Source organism: Corella eumyota, chromosome 7, assembly GCF_963082875.1.
Source record: "Corella eumyota chromosome 7, kaCorEumy4.1, whole genome shotgun sequence".
NCBI lineage: Eukaryota > Metazoa > Chordata > Ascidiacea > Phlebobranchia > Corellidae > Corella > Corella eumyota.
This window is the reverse complement of record NC_137496.1, coordinates 9,783,086-9,809,156: the sequence shown is the minus strand read 5'-3', so window position 1 is coordinate 9,809,156 and position 26,071 is coordinate 9,783,086. Positions and strand designations below refer to the sequence as shown.

Genomic DNA, 26,071 nt, shown 5'->3' with positions numbered 1-26,071 from the left:
GTGAATATTACGAAATTATTACTAAGCCTTTTTACGCATAAAATGTAGGTAAAAATTAATTGACGAAGATTAAATAAAGTCATGGAGGAATCAAGTGATCCGGAAAACTCTTGGGATGAGGAGTCTGTAAATATGAGTCCGGTAAATTAAACAATTTTTTTTTCAATGAAAAATAATTTAAATTTTTGATCATTTTTTCGTATTTATTTATCCTCGATGTGGGAAGGTCTACTTCACGACCTAAACATAAAGGAACATTTGTTACCCTGACCCAGTCTCAAGTTAACTTTGGCAGTTTGGGATATTATTGATTATAATTGCCCGATAATCAATTTGCTAATTGAATTATGGCTCAACAAGAGTTTGTACCATTTATAACGCCTTACTTAAGGGCACTACAGCATAAAAGCAGTGAGGATGCAGCCAAAGGCCTCATGTATTAAAGCCAAGTGTTCTTACCACTACAGCATGTTGCAACTTCATGTTGATATTATTATTGTGTTTAATTTTTTTAAGATGGGTTCAGTACCAGAAATTCCAGATGAAAATGAAACCACGAAAAATAATTGCCTGTTTCGAATGTCTAATAAGGATTATATTATGGAACCCTCAATTTTTACATGTTTAAAAAAGTAGATGTTTTTTTTTTAAAAGATTTTATTCTTACCTAACTGAAAGACAATAAGACTTAGAACCGGTGGAGATCAAACCTAACCCTTATACCTTTATTAGTGATTCTTATCGTAGTCCGCGAATTGAATATAAATTTTTTGTATATGTCTTTATCCTCAATTGGGGAACAATGAATGTGCGACCTAAACATATAGTAACAACTGTTACTCCGACCCAGTATCGAGTTGCCTTTGGCAGTTTGGGATATTATAGAGATTATAATTGCCCGGTAATTAAACTGCTAATTAGGTGCTGGCTTAGCAGGAGTTCATACTGTCTATAGCGTCTTATTCAAGAGCGCTACAGCATGAGATCAGTAGGGATTGAACCCACGACCTCATGTGGTGTAGCAAGTGTTCTTACCACTACACCATGCTGCCGGTATACATTAGTTAGTTTTTTTTTTATATTACATTAACTTTTAGCATAGATGTATTATATTTTTTTTTTCTATATTACTATATATATATATTTAGAAAAAAAACTTCTGTTTGTGGTGCTTAGGTAAAATTTTTTTTTTTTAATTTTTTTTTATTTTACAGATACTTTCAGGCTGGTGGTATGCCTGAAAAAGTTGTTGAACTACTGTCAGAAAATTATACAGCTGTTGCACAAACTGTTAATTTATTAGCAGAGTGGCTAATTATGTGCGGTAAGCATTATACTGATATATTGGCAATCGTTTTACCTAATTTTTACTTATATACTTTTTAAGTTATACAACTTCAAAAAAAAATTAATTTAATTAAAAAAGGCAACGGGAAGCCCTGTTTGTGATGACGTAGAAAGTACTAGCTTATATACATTCACTACGCTACTTAGTACTTTCTATGTCACACAAAAAAATATGGTAACCTGATTTTTGGTGTTCATTATTTAAACAATTTTGAAAACTAAATTGTAAGTACCACAGACATTTTTTTAAGGTTTTAAAGCCATTTTGTGATTCAGTGTCAACCATACTAACATGCTATAAACATCAAAGAATAAATTTTATTTTACATTGTTTAATTAATTTATTTTTAATGTAGAAATACGAACCTTACAGCTTAAAATAAAGTAACATTTGTTACCTCAACCTAGTCTTTACAATCGCATGAAATAGTGGTTAGAACACTTGGCTTCATTACGTAAGGTCCTAGGTTCGATCCCCACTGCTTTCGTAATGTAGCACCTTTAAAAAATGCATAATAAATAGAGATGACTTTGCTAGTTTGGGATATTATATATATAATAGAGCTTAGTAGATGATATATATATGTGTTTATTTCCAATTTATAGGCCTACAAAATAAATAAAACTGTTGTTTGTGGTGCCTAGGTAAATTATCACAGGCATATTAGAGGTGCAACTATTTTATGACAATTTTTTTTTTTTTATTTATTTTGGTTTTTCGCACATTTTCGATAAAAGTAAATAATAAATACGATATACAATTAATATTACAACAATGCGACGGAAAAAAATGACAAAATCAATTTAATGATTTAAAACATGCCAAAAGTATTAATGTTTACATAAGGATTTTAAGTATGTTATGGCATGGTCACCAAACCCTAATTAAAATGCAATCGCCAATTGGTTTGGGTTTATCAGAAGTTAATACTGTTTTTAAAACATTTTTAGGGCTGCTGCATTTTGAAAGCAGTGGGACTCGAACTCAGGACCTTATGTATGGGAGCCAAGTATTCTTTCTAACCACTGGTCCAAATTAAATTAATTGGTTTAGAAAACGCAATTAAAATTATTAATGTAAAAATTTAGGACTTGCACCAACAGAAGTACAAGAATTAGTGGAAGACCATTTAAAAGATTTATTATTAAAACATTTTGACCCGAAAAAAGCAGACACGATATTCACTGAAGAAGGAGAGGTTAGAAAATTTCCAAAAAATTATTTTTGTTGTCCAAAAAAAAATTTTTAGGCTAAAAATTATTTATGATATTTAGGTATTTATAAAAAGATGAAAATTTAAATTGAAAATACTATAAATGCCATGTTGTTTTTTAAAATACTTTTTTATTATTGCCTTATTTAAGTTATATATAAATTAAAATTTTTTTTCTTCAAAACCAACATCTTATTAAAGTTTAGGTTTAAAGGGTTTTTTCCGGAGATATGGGGTAAAACGGGGTGAATAATAAATGTCTTATTGTCTTTAAATAGGCATTTTTGGTAAAAAAAAAACTTGGTAGACTATTCTGTATATATAATAAAGCCTAGGGGACAATGTCCTATTTATAGTACTACAAAATAAAACTGCCATTTGTGGTGTGCCGGTAAATTATCACAGGCAAATATTAGTTAAGAGTTGCGACCATATTACGACAATTAAAATCCTAACTGAAGAGCGGGCTATTGACTAGTAAAAATAATAATACATATACCCTGTTTTTTTGAAATAAATTTTAAAAATTTTAATTTATTTTTTAAGACTCCATCTTGGCTTGAAAGAATGATAGCCCATCAAAAATGGAGGCAATTATTTTATAAACTAGCCGAAGAATACCCAGACTGTTTGATGCTTAACTTTACAATTAAGGTTAGTAAACAATATCTTAAATCCCTAGTGAATTGTTAATACTATACGACTGTTTAACATTATTGAATTTATCTTTATTAGCTGTATATATATAATAGTAGCTTATTAAAGTATGGGCCTATAAATGGTTTTAATCCCTACTGAGCTTATGCTGTAGCGCCCTTGAGTAAGGCGCTATTAGCGGTACGAACTCCTGCTGAGCCAACACTTAATCAGCAGCATAATTATCGGGCAATTATAATCTATAATATCCCAAACTGCTAAAAGCCAACTCGAGACTGGGTCAGAGTAACTGATGTTACTCTATGTTAAAGTCGCGCATTCGACTTTCCCACATCGAGGATAAAGATATATACAAAAAAAAATGTAGTGGCATTTATGATATCGTCTTTTTTTACAATTTAAAATTTTTAGATTTTAATTTTTTTTTAAATTTTTAGACTTTATTTTAAGTTTATTCATTTTTTTATATATATACTATGTGTATATTATTTTATTTTTTTTGTATTTATTTATCCTTGATGTGGAAAGGTCAACTTCACAGCCTAAATATAAACTAACATTTGTTACCCCAACTCAATCTCAAGTTAACTTTGCCAGTTTGGGATTTTATAATTATAATTAATTGTTTTTTTTTGGGTCAGCAAAATTTAACGTTTAAATAATTATCACTTAAGAGTGCTACAGCATGAAAGGGGTAGGAATTAAACTGTTTCAAATACAACACTATGCTACCTTAGTCCTATATTTTAACCTGTATTTTATTTTTCCTTAAAGTCCTATATTGGCGATTTTTTTATATATTGGCGATATGATTTTTTTACTCAAAAATTGATAAAGTTGGTGTCACTGAACACAAAAAAAGGTTTTAACTTTAAAAAATTTTACCTACTTTTTAAGTTATACAACTTTAAAAAAAATGATATAATCAAAAAAAAGAAAGGGAAGCCCTGTTTGTGATGACGTAGAAAGTACTAGCTTGTATACATTCACTACGCTACTTAGTACTTTCTACGTCACACAAAAAATATGGTAACCTGGTTGTTGGTGTTAATCATTTTCCAGTATTTAAAAAAATTAAATTGTAAGTACCACTGACATTTTTTAAAGGTTCTAAACCCATTTTGTGATTTATTGTCAACCATACTAACGTGCTATATACATCACCTACAAAATCACAAAGTTTTTTATATAAATAAGACTGTGTAATTAGTAACCCTTTTTAAAACATCATCTTTTTTTTTTATGTTTAGCTTATCTCAGATGCAGGCTTCCAAGCGGAAATTACAAATGTTTCGACGGCTTGTACCCAACTTGAAGTTTTTTCCAGAGTGTTGCGAACTTGTTTGGCTACTATTTTGGAAACAGGAGGGGAAGAGGCACTGACCAACCATGTGCCAGATTTCGCCGTAAGTTGAATTATTATAAGGTCCCGGGTTTGATCCCAGCTGCTTTCATGCTGTAGTGTCCTTGGGTAAGGCGCTATAAATGGTATGCATTGGTGTAGTGGTCAGAACACTTGGTTTTACTACTTGAGGTCCTGCATTTGATTCCTACTGATCGCCCTTAAGTAAGGTGCTATAAACGGTATGAACTTGCTAATCCAACACTTAATCAGTAGCTTAATTATCATGCAATTATATTTAATAATATTTGATACTGGCGCAGTCAACTTAAGACTGGGTGGGTGTAACTAATCTTACTCAATGTTTATGTTGTAAAACTGACCTTTTTACATTAAGAATTGGACTTAAAGTATATAACAAACTTTAGAAATACTAGTTAATAGCCTTCCCTACGATCGGCAGTTTAGTTGTCGTGATATGGTTGCAACTTTTAACTAATATTTGCTTGCGATATTTTATCCGCATATCACAAATGCTAGTTTTATTTATTTTGTTGGCCTATATAATTTACATAAAGTGTCCACTAAGTTTTATTATATTAATAAATTTTTAAAATTTTTTTAAAAATAAAAAACCTGGTAGTGTGGTGTAGTGGTAATGGCATTGACCAATGGCCCAATAGGTTTCGGGTTTAAGCCACATTAATGCCACATTATTGAGCCTGGCGTTTACAGATAGCTTAAACACGTCCCAACCCTTTACCCAAAAAATTCGAAAACTTAAGAACCGAAATAAGAACCGTTTCATTTTTTGACAGAAAATGGTATGTCACGCTGAACACACATATTTATACACACAAGTTGTGATGTCCATTTTAGCTAAAGCGAATGATGGAGGTTCAGTGGTCAGAAGAATCTCGCAAGAAGTACAAAAATACGCAAAAGCAAAGTAAGAATTGGTTAACTCTTATTTTATTCTTAATAAGGGTAATAAGGGAAGGTCAACTTTACAAGCCGGCAGCGTGGTGTAGTGGTAAGAACACTTGGTTCCCCCCCCCCCCCCCAATGAGGTCGTGGGTTCAATCCCCATCCCCACTGATCTCGTGCTGTAGCGCCCTTGATTAAGGCGCTTTAAATGATATGAACTCCTGCTGAGCCAGCACTTAATCAGCAGCATAATTATCAGGCAATTATAATCTATAATATCCCAAACTGCCACAGGCAACTCGAGACTGGGTCGGAGTAACTGATGTTACTCTATGTTTAAGTCGCGCATTTTTGACATTCCCACATCGAGGATAAAGATATATACAAAAAAAAATACCACAAATATTTAAATATATACCAAATATATATAGTTTAATATTTAAAAATGGCTTTTTAAAGGTTATACCTTTAAAAACTAAATTTTTGACATATAAAAATGTTAAAATTTTTCCTAGAAAATTGTCTATACATAATTAATTAAATATGTCAAAATATTTAAGATTTAAAAATGCTATTTAATAATTCATCATTCAAAAATGTTTATGTAAATCTTAATTTATAAAATTGATTTTAAAATAGTTATTTATATTCAGAAATTTAATTTTTTTTTTATTTGGACAAAAAATATATTTATTTTAAATACTAAAAACCTATTTTAATTAAGATCATGTTATGACTCTTATGTTGTATATAAGTATAAGAAGATGTCATTTGTATGAAGCTAGTGTTATATAATTGACCTAATTTGGCAATATGAAATTTAATTAATTAATTTATTTTTTCTAATCACTTTAAGGTAGGGGGTATTTTGCATTTTTGGTTAGAGGTGTGCTATTGTGACTCGTTTAAGTTATCTGTAAACGCAGGGCTCAAGGGTAAATAGTGTGGTATTGGTGCGGCTCGAACCCGAAACCTTTCGGCTTGTAGTACAATGCTATGACTGCTTTACCACACTACCTTGCTGGTTTTTAAGCATTTGTTATTTAAAAATTGTTTTAATACTATGTCATATAGCCCATTGAACATAAGATACGGTTCTACTAATTACCACACAGGACCACACAGATCACACAGGACAATACATTTACCACGCAGAAAAAAAAGAAAAAATTGCGAAAACTGTTTTTTTTTGTCGTTAGAGCAACCAAGGATATTTTTTAAAATAGGGTTAGGGCTAAGGTTAATAAAAAATGTTTCATTTTTAGTATTTGTTTTTTTTTATATAAATGACAGTATCCCCAAATAAGCTGGAAAGTAGGACCTTGTAAAATATAACAAATTTAAATGCCAACAAAATAAAAATACTGCCATTTGTGGTGCTTTGGTAAATTAAATTAGCAGCCATAATACGACAATGGATTTAAATAAAAAAGCCAGTACTATAACCTTAGTTATTACCCAGCTTTATTAAACTATCTTATTTTTAGGGGTCATGATGTTACCCACATTACCCTAGCATTGGAGGGGGCGTCTTCTCATCCACGCGCTCGTCAAAGTATTATGTCAATGCTGTCAAAAAGTCAACTAAACCCAGGTACGTACACTATTGTATTATGCTTACTTAAAACCGTAAAAGTAACAAGAACAATATATATTAATTATCGGGTTTATAAAATAATATTAACCTATTATTTGAAGACTAATTGATAGCCTGCCCTATGGTTTGGATTTTAATTGTCTTATTATGGTCGCAACTCTTAACTAATATTTGCTCGTGATAATTTAACGGTTCACCACAAATGGCAGTTTTATTTATTTTGTAGGCCTATAAATTGAAAATGCAAAAAAAAATACATATATGTATATATATGATCGTTATAACTTTTTATTAATTAATTAACAAAGTTTATTTTTATTTTAAATACAACATAAATTTAAAAAAATTTTACTGGTTGAGATCCCGGGTTTGATCTCCACTGCTTCCATGCTGTAGTCCTTTTAAGTATTGATCTAAAAATTTTTTTTTTTAAATTTGTATAATAAATGTTTTAGGTGATGTGACCGTTCTACATCGTCTATATTCATCTGATGATCCACCTCCTGTTAGTTTAATAAGGGTGAGTTTTAATTTTCTTGTTTTAAAAAGCTGTTTTTTAATTTAAAAAAAATGTATTACCAAAATAAGAATTACATTTATTACCCTGACTCAGTCTCGAGTTGACTTAGTAGTTTTTTGTGTTTTTTTTGTATATATTTTTATACTCGATGTGGGAAAGTCGAATGTGCAACCTAAACATAGGGTAACATCAGTTACCCCGACCCAGTCTCGAGTTGCCTTTAGCAGTTTGGGATACTATAGATTATAATTGCCCGGTTATTATGCTGCTGATTAAAGTGCTGGCTTAGCAGGAGTTTATACTGTTTATAGCGCCTTACTTAAGGGTGCTACATCATTAGAGCAGTGGGGATTGAACCCATGATCTTTTCTAGTCAAGCCAAGTGTTTCAACCACTACACAATTTTCCCAAAAATTTATCAGACAATTAGTAGATTTTTAAATTTTTTTTGTTGTTTTGAATTTTTCTATATACTTTTTTTTTTTTGTTTCAAAAATTAAATTTATTATTTTTTTTTAGTACCCTTTGTTTCTCGATTTATTTGTGAACAGTTTATTTACAAGCAAAGGAGCAAAAATCAACCCAGATCATAAACACAAATATATTTACCTTCTTGCTTATGCTGCCAGTGTTACTGAAAACTGGCATAGGGTAAGTGACCAATTTGTGACCAGAATTTTATTAAATTTTTTATTTTTTTCCCCCTTTTACTCTAACCCATTTTTAAAAAAACTCTTTTTTTTTCCAAAAAATGATGACCTTAGTTTTGATAATATGTTGTTTAAAATTTTTTTTTTTTGGGAAATGTTTATTTGATCAAAAAGCAAAAAGCATTTAGGAATATAAATGAATATAAAATATAAGTGTCCCCTTAGGCCTATGGCCATAGGTTTGTATTTATTTATTCTCAATGTGGAAAGGTCGACTTAAACACAACCTAAACATAACATTTGTTACCTTGCCCAGTCGCAAGAACCGGCAGCTTGGTGTAGTGGTAAGAACACTTGCTACATCACACATGAGGTCGTGGGTTCAATCCCCACTGATCTCATTCTGTAGCGCCCTTGAGTAAGGCACTATAAACGGTATAAATTCCTGCTGAGCCAGCACTTAATCAGCAGCATAATTATCGGGCAATTATAATCTATAATATCCCAAACTGCCATAGGCAACTCAAGACTGGGTCGGAGTAACTGATGTTACTCTATGTTTAAGTCGCGCATTCGACTTTTCCACATCGAGGATAAAGATATATACAAAAAAAAAACAAGTTGACTTTTGCAGTTTAGGATATTTTTGATTATTATTGCCCAAAAATTAAACTGCTGATTGATTTTGGCTTATCAGAAGGAAATCTCTTAATACCTTACTCAAGAGCGCCATGGTAGAAAGCAGTGGGAATTAAACCTAAGACCCTTTGTAGAGAACACTATAACTATTGAACATTAAAATTTTTTTTTAAAGAAAAAAACTAAATATGTTTTTAACAGGGCGAAAGAAAAGCAATATTACGAGATGAATTAATTCAAACATCGCAAGCTATTGATAAGGTTCACCATCTTGCTTGTGGTGGTAAAGGACAGTTGGAGTTATTATCAGAAATTGGAACGTTATATCACTGCATAAGGTTAGATTTATTTTTATGAAAAATTTTTTAAGAGTATATCATTTTTGTTTAAATGGTTTTTTTTTTTTAATCTGATTTATTTTTTTTAATTTGGTATATGTTATTTGAAATTTTGTTTATTTTTTTTTAATTTATTTTTTTTTTATTTTTTTTATTTTTTTTTAAATTTGGTTTATTTTTTTTAAATTTGGTTTATGTTATTTGATATTTGGTTTATTTTTTTTTAATTTTGTTTATTTTTTTTTTGAAATTTGGTTAATTTTTTTTGAAATTTGGTTTATTTTTTTTAAAATTTGGTTTATGTTATTTGAAATTTGGTTTATTTTAAAAAAAATTGGTTTATTTTTTTTTTTTTTTTTTTTAAAAAATTTGGTTTATTTTTTTAAATATGGTTTATATGGTTTATTTTTTTAAATATGGTTTATTTCTTTAAAATTTTGTTTATTTCTTTAAAATTTGGTTTATTTTTTTAAAATTTAGGTTATTTATTAGGATTTTATATAAAATTTAGTTATTTTTTTAATTTATTTTTTTCGAAACCAAGTGTTCCAACCACTACATAATTCGATAAATTACCCCAGCACCACAAATGGTAGTTTTTATTTAATTAGTAGACCAATAAATTGGATATCATCACACCCACTAAGTTCCAGTATATATATTATACACTAAATTTTTTATTCAATTTTTTTGTAAATTGAATTTCTTTTTAAAAAATTACACTAAAAAAAAAAAAATTACACTACACTAAATTTTTTTGTAAATTGAATTTCTTTTTTTTTATTCAATTTTTTTGTAAATTGAATTTCTTTTTTTTTATTCAATTTTTTTGTAAATTGAATTTCTTTTTTTTTAATAGATACCCTGTTGTAGCTATGGGGGTTATGAAATGGGTTGAACAAACTGTCTCTGATCAAAAATATTTTGAAAAACAAATGGACAACACTCCACTACATCTTACTCTACTAGATGAGGTACAAACTTAAGATTTTTGTGAGGTGTTGGGTTTGATACCCACAGCTTCCTTGAGTAAGGCATCACATAGGGTTTAAAAGTGGTTAGAAAGCATGGCTTTATTTGAGGCCCTGGGTTTAATTCCCACTGCGTATATGCTGTAGCACTCTTATGTAATGCATTGTATAAAGTAAAAAGTGGTTAAAACACTTGGCTTTACTGCATGAGGTTATGGGTTGGATTCCTACTGCTTCTATGCTAAACCGCCCTTAGTAAGATGTTAAAAACTGTATGAAGTAATAAAAACTCTCATCTTTATTACATGAGGTTTTGAGTTTAATCCCCACTGCTCTCTTGCTAAAGTACCTTTAGGTAAGGTGCTATGAATGGTATAAACTCCTGCTAAACAAATATTTAATCAGCAGCTTAACTATAGGGCAATTATAATCTATAATGTTCCAAACCGCCAAAGGCAACTTGAGACTGGGTCAGGGTAGCAGATGTTACTCTATGTTTAGGCTCTAAAGTCGACCTTTCTACATTAAGGATAAATAAATACAAAAAATTTTTCTTTTTAGATTGTGTCTTGCCATCTGTTATTACATCAAGACGTTTTAAAATTATTAACCAACTTATTTGAGGAGGCATTTACTGAATTGGATACCTTAGTTCAACTTGAACTTAAGAAAACTGTGCTTGATAGAATGGCAAGTTAACCAATACCTATATATAATAAGGCTTAGTGGACATTAAACAACTATACATGTCTAATTTTTAGGCCTTTACACAAAAAAAACTGCCATTTGTGGTGTGCGAGTAAATTATCGCCGACAAATATTAGTTTTTTGGCTATTAAACTTTTTACTAAAAACCTATTATTCGAAAACACCTTTACCAAACCCTTTTTTTGGAAAATACCCTTTAATTTTAAGAAATATTTAACCCAGTATCGTTTTTGAGTTTTCGGTTTTTGGAAATATGTCTTTTAACTTTATTTACCCTCCTTTTTGTATTTAGTTTTACCCCTATTTACCCATCTTATTATCTTTAGTTTCACTTCTATTTACCCATTTTATTGTATTCAGTTTTACTCTTATTTACCCATCTTATTGTATTTAGTTCCTTATTTACCCATCTTATTGTATTAAGTTTCACCCCTATTTACCCATCTTTTTATATTTAGGTTTACCCCTATTTACCCATTTTATTGTATTCAGTTTTACCCTTATTTACCCATCTTATTGTATTTAGTTCCTTATTTACCCATTTTATTGTATTAAGTTTTACCCCGATTTACCCATCTTTTTATATTTAGTTTTACCCCTATTTACCCATCTTATTGTATTCAGTTTTACCCCTATTTGCCCATTTTATTATATTCAGTTTTACCTATCTTATTGTATTTAGTTTTACCCCTATTTACCCATATTATTGTATTAAGTTTTACCCCTATTTACCCATGTTATTATATTTAGTTGTACCCTTATTTACCCATTTTATTGTATTTAGTTTTACCCCTATTTACCCATCTTATTGTGTTAAGTTTTACCCCTATTTACCCATGTTATTGTATTTAGTTGTACCCCTTATTTACCCATTTTATTGTATTTAGTTGTACCCCTATTTACCCATTTTGTTGTATTGAGTTTTACCCCCATTTACCCTTCTTATTGTTTTTATTTTTACCTCTATTTACCCATCTTATTGTATTTAGTTTTACCCCCTATTTTCCCATTTTATTGTATTTAGTTTTACCCCTATTTTCCAATCTTTTTGTATTCAGTTTTATCCATATTTACCAATCTTTTTGTATTCAGTTTTATTCCTATTAACCCATCTTATTGTATTTAGTTTTACCCCTATTTACCCATCTTATTGTATTCAGCTTTACCCTTATTTACCCATCTTTTTGTATTCAGTTTTACCCTTATTTACCCATTTTATTGTATTAAGTTTCACCCTTATTTACCCATATTTTTGTATGTAGTTTTACCCAAATTTACCCATCTTATTAAATCTTTTTTTAGATTTTTTTTTTTAAATCTAAAATGTAATTTTCTTTTTTTTTCTAGGTTCATCTTATGAGCAGAGGTTGTGTGCTTCCAGTTATTTCCTACATTAGAGAATGCGCTCATAGACAAGACACCGATGTCTCGTTAATTCGACATTTTGTTACAGAGGTTTGTTAAAATCATTATCTACATGTTGTAGTGCTTAAAACACTTGGTTTCACTACACAAGGTCTTGGGATTGATTCTTACTGTATCCAAATTGTAGTCCCATTATGTAAGGTGGTATAAACATAATGAACATTTACTGATTCAAAAAACAATCGGCAGATTAATTTTTGACAATTGTAATCAATAATATCCCAAACTGCCAAAGTCAACTTAAGACTGGGTCAGAGTAAGTTATGTTACTCTATGTTTAAGTCGCGCATTCGATTTTCCCACATCGAGAATAAAGATATATACAAACAAGTAAGCAAAAGGAATTAAACCTGCGACTCCATGTCTTAAAGCCAAGTGCTTTAAGCACTACACCATGCTGCTGGTTAATCATTTAAATAAAATGTGTTTACCGCTTTTAAAATTAGTTTATTAGTCGATGGCCCGCCCTACAGTCAGTACTTAATTGTGGTATTATGGTCACAACTTTCAACTAAAATTTGCCATCTCTACCCTGGTCGCCTGAAAATAAGGGAATGGAAATTGAAGGAACGGAAAATAAAGGATTGGAAAATGAAGGAAACGGAAAATGGAGGAACCGGAAAATGAAGAAAAGCAAAAAAGGAGAAGGCGGAATCTTAAATACTAAAACGCGGAAATATTGTCGACTGTTTGTTTAGGATTACTGTCTTTTATTTGAGAACTGATAAGCGATAATGAGTTAATTTTTATTACCCCAGCATACCCTAACTCTCTTCTATAAAATGCCCGTTTATTTCTTAAATAATATTGACTTATATACAAACAAACAGTCAACGGAATTTTCGCGTTTTATTTTTTTTAAATTCCGCCTCTCCTTTTTTCACTTTCCTTCAATTTTTGTTCCTTTATTTTCCGTTTCCTTCATTTTCCGCTCCTTCATTTTCCGGTTCCTCCATTTTCTGTTTCTTCGTTTTCCGGTTCCTTTATTTTCCGTTCCTTCATTTTCCGGTTTCTTCATTTTCCGTTCCTTCAATTTCTGTTCCTTTATTTTTCATTCCCTTAAATTCCGCATCCCCATTTACTCGCACACCACAATAGGCAGTTTTTTTTATAGGTCTTTTAATTGAACATGTATATATATGTTGTACACTATGCTCCGTTATTCATATTTATTGTTATTTTCTTTAATAATGCTTCTGTGTATTAATTTAGGTATTAGATATAATCTGCCCACCTTATACCTCTGATTTTGTTCATATGTTTCTTCCGATTATTGAAAACGAAAGTATAACAAGTTCGTTAAGAAGCGATGACGGAAACGACCCAGTTTCAGATTTTATAGGTAAATATAACAAAATTTCAACAACACCCCAATTATTTATTTTGCCCCTATTTACCCATTTTCTTGTAAATAGTTTCACCCCCTTTTAGTTATCTTATTTTTGTTGACCTTACCCCCATTAAGCTGTTTTATTTTACTTAATTTACTCATTTATTGCACTTAGTTTTACCCTTATCTTAGTATATTTAATTTTACCCCTATTTACCCATCTTATTGTACCTAATTTTACCCCTATTCAACCCATGTTATTGTACCTAATTTTACCCCTGTTAACCCATCATTTTACTTATTTTACCCCTATTTACCTATCATCTTACTTATTTTACCCCTATTCACATATCTTATTGTATCTTATTTTTTGCCTATTTAAATGTATTCAATTTTACGTATCTATTTACTTATTTTATTTTACCCTTTTTTACTTATTTTATTGTAGTACACTGCAAGACCAACTTTATAACTATAACATGATCTTTAATGAAATGATCGAATGATTAAAATTATTCTACAAATTGGGAAACAAAATTTGTAGAAAGCTCTGGTACGTGGAATGAGATAGAAAAAGGAAAAAAAACTTTATATAGATTATTCGTTTGTTCCAGTTAAATAAGTGGTTTAGAATGGACGTGGCTTGGGTAACAAATGTTACTTTATGTTTAGGCTGTTGAGTCAACCTTCCCACATTGAGGATAAATAAATACAAAAAAGTTCTATATTCAATCGACTTATATTTTTAGAATAACTTAACAATAAAGATTTTAATAAAAATTCAATAAAGCAAAAAAAATCCAAAAATAAATGCCGAGTAAACACAATTAAAAATTAAATATGGTAAATAATTAGGGCTACGTTATATATGCATTGCAAATATATTTTAAAATAAAAAATAATAAACAATTTTTCTTTAAATTGATTTTTACAAAAATGGTCTTTTGTGTAATATTTAAATAAAAAAAAAAATTGTGTAATATTTAAATAAAATACAAAATTATATCTAAACATAGATTATACTTTATATTACTATGTAGTTAAAAAATATTTAATTCTAAAAAATGTTATACTTTAAAATTTTTTTAACAAAATCTTGTTATTTTTCATTATTAAACTTAAAGGCCTATCCTAATTTTAAATATCAAATGTATGGTAACTTATTATTCAAATTTTTATATAAAATTAAACAATAATACGACAAAGACAAAATAACTGACAGCATTACCTTAAGTTTATTAACATAATTTTTTGAATATCTGTATATATAAAAAAGCTTGGTAGACAATATATATATGTGTGTTTGTTCAATTATTGGTATACAAAAAAAAATAAAACTGCTGTTTGTGGTGTGCGGGTAAATTATCATATTTGAATATAAGTTGAAAGTTGGGACCATACAACAACCATTAAAATGTTGACTATAGGGGGGGGGGGACATTTATTACAAGAAATTAGGTAGTAAAAGTAAAACAATTCTGCATACTAATTTTAGGTAAAAATTTCAAATTTTTTTTTTTCTTGAATTTTTGATGGAGTTTTCAAAGAAATCTTCTCATAGCAGCTTCAACTTGGACAGGTTCGTCGAATAGCACCCAGTGGCCAGATTCATGAAACATTTCAACTTGAAGATTGCTGACGTATTTCTAAATCATATTATTTTTAAGAGTGGTTAGAATACTTGGGTTTACTACATGAGGTCTTGGGTTTAAATCCATGCAATATTCTTAAGAAAGGTGGTATTTACAGTATATAAACTTTTGCTAAGCCAAAAATTAATCATCAGCTTAATTATCGGGCAAATATAATCAATAATATCCCAAACTTCCAAAGTCAACTCAAGAATGAGTTTGAGTAACAAATGTTACTCTATGTTTAAGTTGTTTAGTCAGCCTTCCCACATCAAGATAAATAAATACAAAAAAGTTAAAACTAGTCGGAATTGAACCTAGGACCTCCTTGAAAGCTTACCTCAAAAAAGGGGATCATTCTATGATCTAAAGCATCGTCCTTGTCCCCCCATATTACCAGTGTCGGACATTTTATTATTTTTGTTTTTATTCTCGTGTCCAAACCAGTATAGAGCGGGTTAACTAAAAAAATTTTAAATTTAAAAAAAAAACACTTTAAAAATATATTTAATTCCAATAACCTTATCGATTTTTATCATTTTCTGTTCCTTTAAACTAGTCTTGAGTTGACTTTCACAATTTGGAATATTAAAAATTATGTAAAGGACTTCGTACGGCAAGGCTAAGTATACTACCAACTGCAGCACCTTACTCAAGGACACAATTGTAAGGAAGCGGTAAGAATTAAATTTAAGACTTCAACCGGCAGCGTGGTGTAGTGGTAAGAACACTTGCTACACCACTATGAGGTCATAGGTTCAATCCCCACCGCTCTCATGCTGTAGCGCCCTTGAGTAAGGCGCTATAAATGGTATAAATTCCTGCTGTGTGAGCACTTAATCAGCAGCATAATTATCGGGCAATTATAATCTAACATCCCAAACTGCCACAGGCAACTCGAGACTAGGTCGGAGTAACTTATGTTACTCTATGTTTAGGTCACGCATTCCACCTTCCCACATCAAGGATAAAGATAAAAAAATGTAGTAAGGTCAAGTATCTTTAACGACTTTATAAAAATTAAAGCACCATACTCAAGGGCAAAACAGTATAAAAACAGGGATCAACTGTAGTTGGTGTAAAAATCTAAAATTTAACCTGCTCTATAGTAGTTGAGTCCATTAGATAAATTAGAAGCCACATAATGTTTATAAACCATAAGTTGTTCCTCTGTCATTTGATTGTTTTTGTTTTTGATTCCTTTTTGTTTCATGTCTTTGAGAAAGTGACAGTCGTCAGATTTTAATTGAAAATCGGCCAAAAATGGAATTTGGAAATAAAAAACATACCAGCTTCTTAGAATTTGGGTTGGAAATTTTAAAGCAAAATCTCTAAAATACAATAAAAAAAAAACTTTAAAGTTTAATATTTTTTGTTACATAAAAAACACTAAAAAAGAATGAAATTTTTCTTAGTAAAAATAAAAGATATTTTTTATTCAAAAAGTCAAATTATTATAAAAAAATAAGCATAACATTTTTTTGGTTATTATTTATCATTGATATAGGAAAGACGACTTTACAGTCTAAACATACAGTAACATTTGTTTCCCCGACTCAGTCTTAAGTTGACTTTGATAGTTTGGGATATTATTGATTATAAATTTATTAATTATTCTGCTGATTGGTTTTTGGCTTAGCAGGAGTTCATACAGTTTATATAACCTTACTCAAGGGTGCTACAATATAAAAGCAGTGGGGATCAAACCATAGGCTTCTCGTATTAAAGCCCAGTGTTTTAACCACTACACCATGCCTTCAACATAACAAAAAATAAGTTATTTAAAAAATATTTTTTTAAAATGCTATACTGAAAAGCCTGCACATGCGGAGCATTGATAATGATTAATTTTTCGACCAAATTTTCATAGAAATGGGGGACATTCCATCCAATTACTCCACCCCAATCATGGGCTACTAGAACACATTTGCTATAACCAAGCGCATGAACAATTTCATAAACATCTCGAACGAGATAGGTTAAATGATATTCTCCAATTGCTGTAATTAGAAAATTAGAAAATATTTTTTTTGAGAATTGTAATTATTTATTCTTATTTTTCTTAGGGTCGACTTTATGGTCTAAACATAAAGTAACATTTGTTACTCCGACCCAGTACAGAGTTAAGCTTTAAAGTTTGGGGTCTAAAGTTTAATTCCTCTTGCTTTTATGCACTAGACCTTCTCATATTGAGGAAAAAATAAAGAAAAGGGAAAAATAAGGACCGGCAGCGTGGTGTAGTGGTAGGAACACTTACTACCCCACTTAAGATTGAGGGTTCAATCCCCACTGCCCTCATGCTGTAGCGCCCTTAAGTAAGGTGCTGTAAACAGTATAATCTCCTGCTAAACCAGCACTTAATCTGATACTCTATGTTTAGGTCACGCATTTGACCTTTCCACATCAAGGATAAAGATATATATATAAGAAAAAATAGTTAAACTTACACGTAGGTTTATCAGAACCACCATATCCCCTTAAATCGATTGCAACAACATAATAATCTTCACTAAATTGCTCCAATATATGGCGCCAGCTGTACCTAAATGCAACAGTTACAGATATTTACAATATCGGACAGGTGTAGTGGTCAGAACACTTGACTTCACTACAATTTGGGATAAAAAAAAGACTTCCTACATTTGGGATAAATAAATATATAAAAACAAAATGTTAGAAATTTTACCAGCATTCAGGAAAACCATGTAAACATAGCATTAAAGGTTTTTCATTTGAACCAGTGTGAACATAATGAAATTTCATTCCTGATTTTGTGGTTACATAATCATGGTTGTATTTAGGACTTCTGACAACTAAAAAAATATGATTTGATTGGTGTATATGTGATATTTTGATACATAAAAAAATGTGTCATTAAAATGTGTCATTAAAAAAATGTGTCATTAAAATGTGTCATTAAAAAAATGTGTCATTACTAGAAAATGACCATATTGAAGTATAAATAATTAAAAACGTTCTTAGAACACTAAGCTTTACAACATGAGGTCCTGGGTTTGATCCCTACTGCTTTTATGCTATGGTGCCATTAAGTATAAAGTTCTATAAATAGTTCAAACTCCTGCTTAGCCGAAACCAATCAGCAGGTAAAATATCGGGCAATTTTAATCAATAATATCCGAAAACTTGTTAGTGCAAGTTGGGTCACGGTAACAAACATTACTCTAAATTTGGACCGCAATTATGACCCTTACACATTAAAAATATATATATATCAGTAGTCTAAAAATGGTGTTTTATTGCAAATTTTAGGCCTTCGCAAAACAAAAATTGTAAATAACAAATTTCCAAATTTTGATAAACTTACTTTCAGGTAAAATATCATGGTTTCCTCTTTTAAAAATTGATCGAATTCCTTTTATACCATGCCTTAACGACATAAGTAAAAATAGAGGGGTAATAATTATTGCCCAAAAAAGTCCAACGCTGTATACAATTAGTGCTAATACCAATCTTATTAGAAAACTCATTTTTAAATCTTTTATATACCTAAAATTTAACTAAAAAATAAACAATTCTTTTTTAACAAGTGTGGTGTAGTGGTTGGAATACTTGGGTTCATTAAAGGCAGTCCTTGGTTTAATTAGCTTATGCAATTCGTTAGTAATTGGACTTTAAACAGGTTTGTGAAATTTTTGGGCACATGTGGCAAAAAATGTGGCATAAAAATGTGGCAAGAAATGTGGCAAAAATACTATAAAAAATGCGGTAAAAAGTGGGACTTTAAATATTTACACTTGTAAAAAAAACGTTTTAGAAGGTTTTAAATAGATTTAATAATAAAACCTTAAATTTATCATTCGATTTTTATTTTTAAGTTACAAAGAACTTTTAAGCTTTTGCCAATCTGACTGCTATTAGTGCCATTAAGATTTTAACATAACAGGTCATCATTTAGCGGTTTAGAAGAGTTCAGAAAGGGTTTAATAAAAAATACAACCTAAATCGATCCTTTGTATGTATATATCTTTATCCTCGATGTGACCCAGTCCCGACTCAGTCTCGAGTTGCCTGTGGCAGTTTGGGATTCTATAGATTATAATTGCCTGGTAATTATGCTGCTGATGAAGCGCTAGCTTAGCAGGAGTTTATACCATTTATAGCACCTTACTCAAGAGCACTACAGCATAAGACCAGTGGGAATTTTATTGGTATGTTAAGTAGAAGTTAAATTAAAAGAAAATACAAGCCTACTTTTCTTGTTAAAATGTAAACTTGCTTGGGGTATGTATTGAAAGTTACTCAGTTACTTAAGCTGTCAGTTAACCATTTATTTGGCTGATTTATAGTTGAGAAATAATTGGCTACCAGTTGTTCACCTCTTACATGGTTAAATCTTTATGGTAGTCAGCTTTTATTAATGCATTTCAAATTAATATAAAACAAAAAACTACAAGTTAAAGGATAAACTTTTACAAAACTTTACAAAACACACAGCTTAGCAACAAGTTGCCATTCAAAATGAGTTTTAAGCAGTTAAAGAGTTCAACTTACTTATAAGCGGATTTAGGCAATAGGTAAAAATTTTTTTAATTGCAACAACAGATTTATTCAGTTTCCTTTTTATAGTTCTGAAATTAGAAGACTTGTCCACAGAACGCGTCTGTTTGGCCAATTATGTGTTGTGTTTATTACATAAGGACCTATGTTTAATCCCTACTGCTTCCATGCTGTAGAGTTACTTAATTGGGAGACCAAATGTTAATATATGTTTAAAACGTTAAGTCAGCCTTTTCAGTTTTTAACTTTAAAAGTGGGAACTAGTTGTAATTTTTGATATTCAGAATAAAAACTTTGATTAGTTGGTTGTTTTAAACTAAAAACCTTAAATATTTTATCAATACATGATGTACCATAATTTTTTTTCTAAAATACTTTTAATTTAAAAGTATAAAATGCAATTAAGAATATGAACTAATAGCAGTATAATTATAATAATATTATTTACAGTTTTCTCTATAGGCCTACATATATTAAAGTTTGGTGGATAATATGAATGGTTGTATATTCAATTTATATGCCAACAAAATCAATTAAAATTGTATTTGTGGTGCGAGGGTAAATTAAGTTGAGAGTTGCAATCATGGCAGGCTATTAAACAGAAACAGATAATTAAGAAATGTTATCTAACATTCATAACAAGCAATTAATTTTTAAAAGTCAAATAATTATGCACACTGATTTTTATTAAAAATTTTTTTCTTTTTTTTAATTTCTTTCTTTTTTTTTTAAAAGTTTTTAAAGAAATCTTCTCATAGCAGCTTCAACTTGGACAGGTTCGTCTAGCCCCACCCAGTGGCCAGCTCCATAGATCATTTCAACTTGTAGGTTGCTCACATATTTCTAAAATCATATTACTTTTAACAGTGGTGTAGTAGTACGATAACTTGGGTTAGGTTTGAACATTTTTCTGTAGTAGCTGCCTCAGGTAAGGTGGTATCCATAATATATAAACTATGCTTGGCCAAAAACTTATCGACAGAAAAATTATCTGGCAATTACAATTAATATTATCCCAAACTGTCAAAGTCAACTTGAGTCTGGGTTTGGGTTACAAAACCAGTGGGAATTGAACCCAGGATCTTTATGCTATAAAGCTTACCTCGAAAAAAGGGACCATTCTATGATCTAAAGCATCGTCCTTGTCTCCCCATATTACAAGTGTCGGACATTTTATTATTTTTGTTTTTATCTTCATGTCAAGACCAGTATAAAGTGGGTTACCTAAAAAAATTGGATTTAAAAGTTGGGGATTACATTGACTTTTATTGTGTGATAATTAATCTACTTATTGCTTTAAACTTAGCAAGAGTTAAGTACTGTTTACACCAGCTTATTCAAGTATACTAATGCGGTAGGGATCAACCCCAGGACCTCCTGCATTTAAGCCAAGTGTTCTAACTGCCCATAAAAAATTTCCACATCTTGTTTAAGGGCACAACAGTATGGAAGCAGTGGGGATTGAACCCAGGACTTTATGTAGTAGTTTAAAATGTCCTACCAGAGGTTTGATGTTGCAGTATTTTTAAGCTCTTTTAATACTAACCCCTTTTTTAAATGTATCAAAAACAAGAACCTTACCTGCTCTGTAGAAGTTTATCGCATTAGATAAATTGGGAGCCACATAATGCTTATAAACTGAAATCTGTTCCTCCGTCATTTGATTCTTTTTGTTTTTGATTCCCGATTTTTTTCCGTTAAAAGCGCTTTTTAGTAAACGACAGTCATCCGATTTTAAATGAAAATCAGCCAAAAATGGAATTTGGAAATAAAATATGTACCAACTTTTAAGAATTTGGGATGGAAATTTTAAACCAAATTCTCTAAAATTTAAAAAAAAATACAATGATAAAATTTAATGCATATATTTAAATATCTCCAATGTGGGATAGTCCAAACATAGAGTAACGTCTGTTACCCTGACCCAGTCTTGAGTTAAAGTTTTGAATAATATAGATTATAATTGCTCGGTAATAAATCTGCTGATTGGTTCTGATGGTTAAATAGGGATGGGCCAATCGAATCCAAGTCTGAGTACTCGGCCCGAGCACTTTTTAGTACTCGTACCCAGAGTAATAATTTGTCATATAAGATCGTATACGATTTACTAAACATAAAAAAACACGAGTTTTGCCCTTTTCTAATAAATTATAATCTACTCTTAATTATATCACGTTATTTAAGCAACAATTGCACAACAAATACACTTTTTACATAGTAAAATTTTACGCATAATAAATTTGAGACTTTCATATTTTCGTTTAGACTTAAAATGTTATTGCTATCAGCGGTAGGTAGTTTTGCCAACGTTAAACACCTTATAATCCATAAATAGGCAAATTTTGCAGTTTAAAATTATGCGGAAAAGATTCTCGTGAACAGTTATTTAAATGAAGTCATAACCGAGTACTCGGACTCAGCCGAGTATCGCAACAAAATACTCGGGCTCGTCGAATCCGAGTAATTTGGATTTCAGCCCATCCCTAGTTTTAAATAAATTTTTGTATGAAAAATGTTGTACCTGAAAGCCTGACCATGTGGAGCATTCAAAATGATTAATTTCTCAACCAAATTTTCATAGAAATGGGGGACATTCCATCCAATTACTCCACCCCAATCATGTGCTACTAGAACACATTTGCTGTAACCAAGTGCATAAACAATTTCATAAACATCTCGAACGAGATAGGTTATATGATATTCTCCAATTGCTGTAAATAAAAATCATTATTTTAAGTATTTTTAGATACTAACATTAAATTTTGTTTTGAAATGTTTATTTGTTCTTGATGTGGGATGGCTAAATTCGTGGCCTAAACGTAAAGTAACACTTGTTACCTTGACCTAGTCTTGAGTTAAGTTTTAAAGTTGTGTGTTCACGGTTTAATTCTTGTTGCTTCCATGCCAGAGACACTTGAGTAAGGCATTATAAGCGGTATAAACTCCTGCTGAGCCAAAACCATCAGCAGATTAATTATCTAGTAGTTATAACAAAAATACCAAAAACTGCAAATTTAACTCAAGATTGGGCCGAGGTAACAAATGTTATATTATGTTTAGGCCATGTAGTCGACCTTTTTATAAATAAATAAATAAAGAGAAAACAAAACTAGTTGAACTTACACTTAGGTTTATCAGAACCACCGTATCCCCTTAAATCAATTGCAACCACATAATAATCGTCGCTGAATTGCTCCAATATATGACGCCAGCTGTACCTAAATGTAACAAATATAGGGTGTTTAGGTCATTATAGATTTGATATAAAAACACTTAAAAAGGAATTCAATTTTTTGTGAGGTTATGTTTATGTGATTTTTTTGTATATATATTTTTCCTTGATGTGGAAAGGTCAAATGCGCGACCTAAACAAAAAGTAACATAAGTTACTCTGACCCAGTCTCGAGTTGCCTTTACCAATTTGGGATATTATATAGATTATAATTGCTCGATAATTATGCTGCTGATTAAGTGCTTCCTCAGCAGAAGTTCATACGTTTATAGCGCCTTACTCAAGGGCGTTACAGCATGGGAGCAGTGGGGTTTGCACCCACGACCTCATGGTGGTGTAGTAAGTGTTCTTACCACTACACAGCGCTGCCAGGATGAAGTTTTTTTTTTTTTAAAAAACATTTATTTTTATGGACCTCCAAAGTTTTAGAGAAGATTAATGTAATAGTAATAAGATTTGAGAACCGTAAAAGTAACAAGAAAAATATATATTAATTATCCTACATCCAGGATGAATAAATCAGAAAAAAAACAGGTTTAAAATTAGTCTATCTGTGTTAACATTGTAAAAGTTTTACCAGCATTCAGGAAAACCATGTAAACATAACATTAAAGGTTTGTCGTTTGAACCGGTGTGTACATAATGGAATTTCATTCCTGATTTTGTGGTCACATAATCATGATTGTATTTAGGACTTCTGACAACTGAAAAATAGGATTTAGTTGGTGTATATATATATTTTTTTATTATTTATCCTCGATATAGAAAGTTTGACTTCACAACTTAAACATAAAGTAATATTTGTTACTAGGACCCAGTCTCGAGTTCTTTTTGGCAGTTTGGGATATTATAGAATATAATTGCCTGATTATTAAGCTGCTGATAAAGTATTCGCTCAACAGAAGTTTATACGGTTTATGACGCTTTATTCATGCTACTGCATAAGACCAGTGAGCATTGAACCCAGGACCTCATGTAGCGAGGCCAAGTGTTCTGCCAAAGTAAACTTAAGACTGGCTAAAGGTAATAAATGTATTTTTATGTTTAGGCCGTTAAAATGACCCTTTTACACATCGAGGATAAATATATATAGGCACTCTAAAAAATGTAAAAATCTGATAAACTTACTTTCAGGTAAAATATCATGATTTCCTCGTTTAAAGATGGATCGAACTCCTTTCACACCATGTCTTAAAGACATAAGTAAAAACATGGGAAAAGCAATCATTGCCCAAAATAATCCAATGCTGTACATAATTAATCCCAATACCAATCTTGTTAGAAAACCCATTTTTAAAATCCAAATTCTAAAAAATTAAATTTAAAATTTGGTATATATTTTTTTTAAAGTTTTATGCTAACAAGTGTTATGTAGTGATTAAAACACTTGGCTTTACAACATAAGGTCCTAGGTTTATTTCTCACTGCTTCTATGTTAAAAGTAATTTTAAATTGCATATTGCCTTAAAAAAAATTAAATTAGCAAACGTTCTTTAAAAATTAACGTTTAAACCTGATAAACAGCGATATTAGATATAGATTTCCCTTTACTTTTAACAATATTGAATTAACGGTTTTATTTTAACAGGCGCACAATTTAACGAAAGTTAACCGGTCCGAAAATTCTTTAAAGTTAACTTAAAAGTAAAATTTTGACGTAAAATTTACATTCGTTAATTAACGCATTACCACATTCTATTGCACTACTGCCAATATCTAAACATTATTAACAAATTCAGTTACCTTTAGTGCCTTTATTTCTTCAGTGCTTTTCTTAGCTTAAAATGGTATGACTTGCCAAATTTCGATGCCAACTCGTGTTGTTCATGTGTTATTGGACTTTAGCCCCTCATGATTTCAGATTGGGTTTCTGTGGTTTTAACAGCCTAAGAACAGACTGTGTTTGTATAGAGTAAATACAACTTTTGAACGAATGTGTGCTTCGTTTGTCTAACAGCAAACGACATGATGTAATTCCCTTTAGAATTAGAACACTTGGCTTTACTACACGTAATCATAAGCTTGATCCCCACTACTTCTATGCATATAAACGATAACGTTATATAAGCGTATGTCGAGACAAAAAATAACTCGTTAAGTTAATTATCGAGAAACAGAATTTAAATAAATAGCAAGTAAACTTTTTATCTAAAACGATATATCATAAAACGCTATTTTTTGACATAGAACAATTTATATTAACCCCCTTTTACCCCAAAACTTCTCTTAAAAATGACCATTAATCTTGTTAAAAACGATTACTGAAATTTGGTATCTTGTCGTTTACAAAATTGTTAGTTTTTAATAACTTGTTAATTTGTAAAATATATCTTTATAATAATGTAAATTTTAATAACTTTTTTAAAATATATATAAACATTTCTAAAAATTGGAGGACAAATTAAAAACTGTAACAAAACTCTATTATAGCGACGACACACAGCTCACTAATAAATTGGATTTAAAAATGAATTTTAAGCAGTTAAAGAGTTAAACTTACTCGGGCGATGCACTACAAACACGCGTTATTTTTGATTGTTGATATCAAAAATGGATTTATTTTTCTTTAAAAAGCATCGTGAATGTTTTACAGTGAATAGTTAGGTAAATCAGAACGTTTATAATTGTCGTGTTGACTGCAGACACGCTTTTGTAGTTATTTAGGTTGGTTGTTAATGTTTGTTTTAATTAAAACAACAGACGGACAGATTTGTTTCTTGCGCGATCTATACATAGAGTAACTTCAGTTACTCTGACCCAGTCTCGAGTTGCCTTTAGCAGTTCGGAATATTATATAGCTTATAAGTGATGAAGTGCTGGCTCAGCAGGAGTTTATACCGTTTATAGTGCCTTGCTTAATGGCGCTACATTATGAAAGCAGTGGGGATTGAAACCTTGACTGCTTGACATCATGGTGGTGTAGCAAGTGTTCTTACCAATACACCACGCTGCTGGTATTTTTTTAATTCTGCAAAAAACATATGCCTAACTGGCAATGGAAAATTTGGGCAAATTGCTGATTCTA

At 30.5% G+C, this 26,071-nt stretch overlaps 3 protein-coding genes across 4 annotated transcripts; 1 reads left to right on the top strand and 2 right to left on the bottom strand.

Annotated features, from left to right (window-relative positions):
* The first annotated feature begins 3 nt into the window (after positions 1–3).
* On the top strand, positions 4–14,692 carry LOC145760112 (negative elongation factor D-like). Of its 2 annotated transcripts, XR_014286574.1 has the most exons (17): positions 4–141; positions 517–632; positions 1,215–1,324; positions 2,437–2,546; positions 3,108–3,215; positions 4,469–4,624; positions 5,379–5,509; positions 6,975–7,081; positions 7,540–7,604; positions 8,124–8,255; positions 9,095–9,231; positions 10,091–10,205; positions 10,764–10,892; positions 12,258–12,365; positions 13,548–13,677; positions 14,114–14,218; positions 14,338–14,692. XR_014286574.1 is itself a non-coding variant. In XM_082573982.1 (16 exons), exons 1-16 carry the CDS (start codon positions 82–84, stop codon positions 14,146–14,148), a joined length of 1,749 nt encoding a protein of 582 aa, XP_082430108.1. In that variant the 5' UTR covers positions 4–81; the 3' UTR covers positions 14,149–14,692. The 2 variants fall into 2 exon arrangements, 1 of the variants encoding a protein (XP_082430108.1); XM_082573982.1 differs by having other exon boundaries at positions 14,114–14,692.
* LOC145760114 (epoxide hydrolase 3-like) lies at positions 14,655–18,848 on the bottom strand. The gene is made up of 7 exons (XM_082573984.1): positions 18,622–18,848; positions 17,983–18,109; positions 17,744–17,838; positions 17,107–17,296; positions 16,395–16,627; positions 15,637–15,758; positions 14,655–15,311 (listed from the first exon to the last, which is right to left on the bottom strand). Exons 1-7 carry the CDS (start codon positions 18,782–18,784, stop codon positions 15,207–15,209), a joined length of 1,035 nt encoding a protein of 344 aa, XP_082430110.1. The 5' UTR covers positions 18,785–18,848; the 3' UTR covers positions 14,655–15,206.
* Positions 18,849–20,464: 1,616 nt separating this feature from the next.
* On the bottom strand, positions 20,465–24,919 carry LOC145759230 (epoxide hydrolase 3-like). Its single transcript, XM_082573006.1, has 8 exons — positions 24,790–24,919; positions 24,175–24,353; positions 23,624–23,750; positions 22,938–23,032; positions 22,336–22,525; positions 21,396–21,637; positions 20,917–21,038; positions 20,465–20,657 (listed from the first exon to the last, which is right to left on the bottom strand). Exons 2-8 carry the CDS (start codon positions 24,335–24,337, stop codon positions 20,553–20,555), a joined length of 1,044 nt encoding a protein of 347 aa, XP_082429132.1. The 5' UTR covers positions 24,338–24,353; positions 24,790–24,919; the 3' UTR covers positions 20,465–20,552.
* Positions 24,920–26,071: the final 1,152 nt, after the last annotated feature.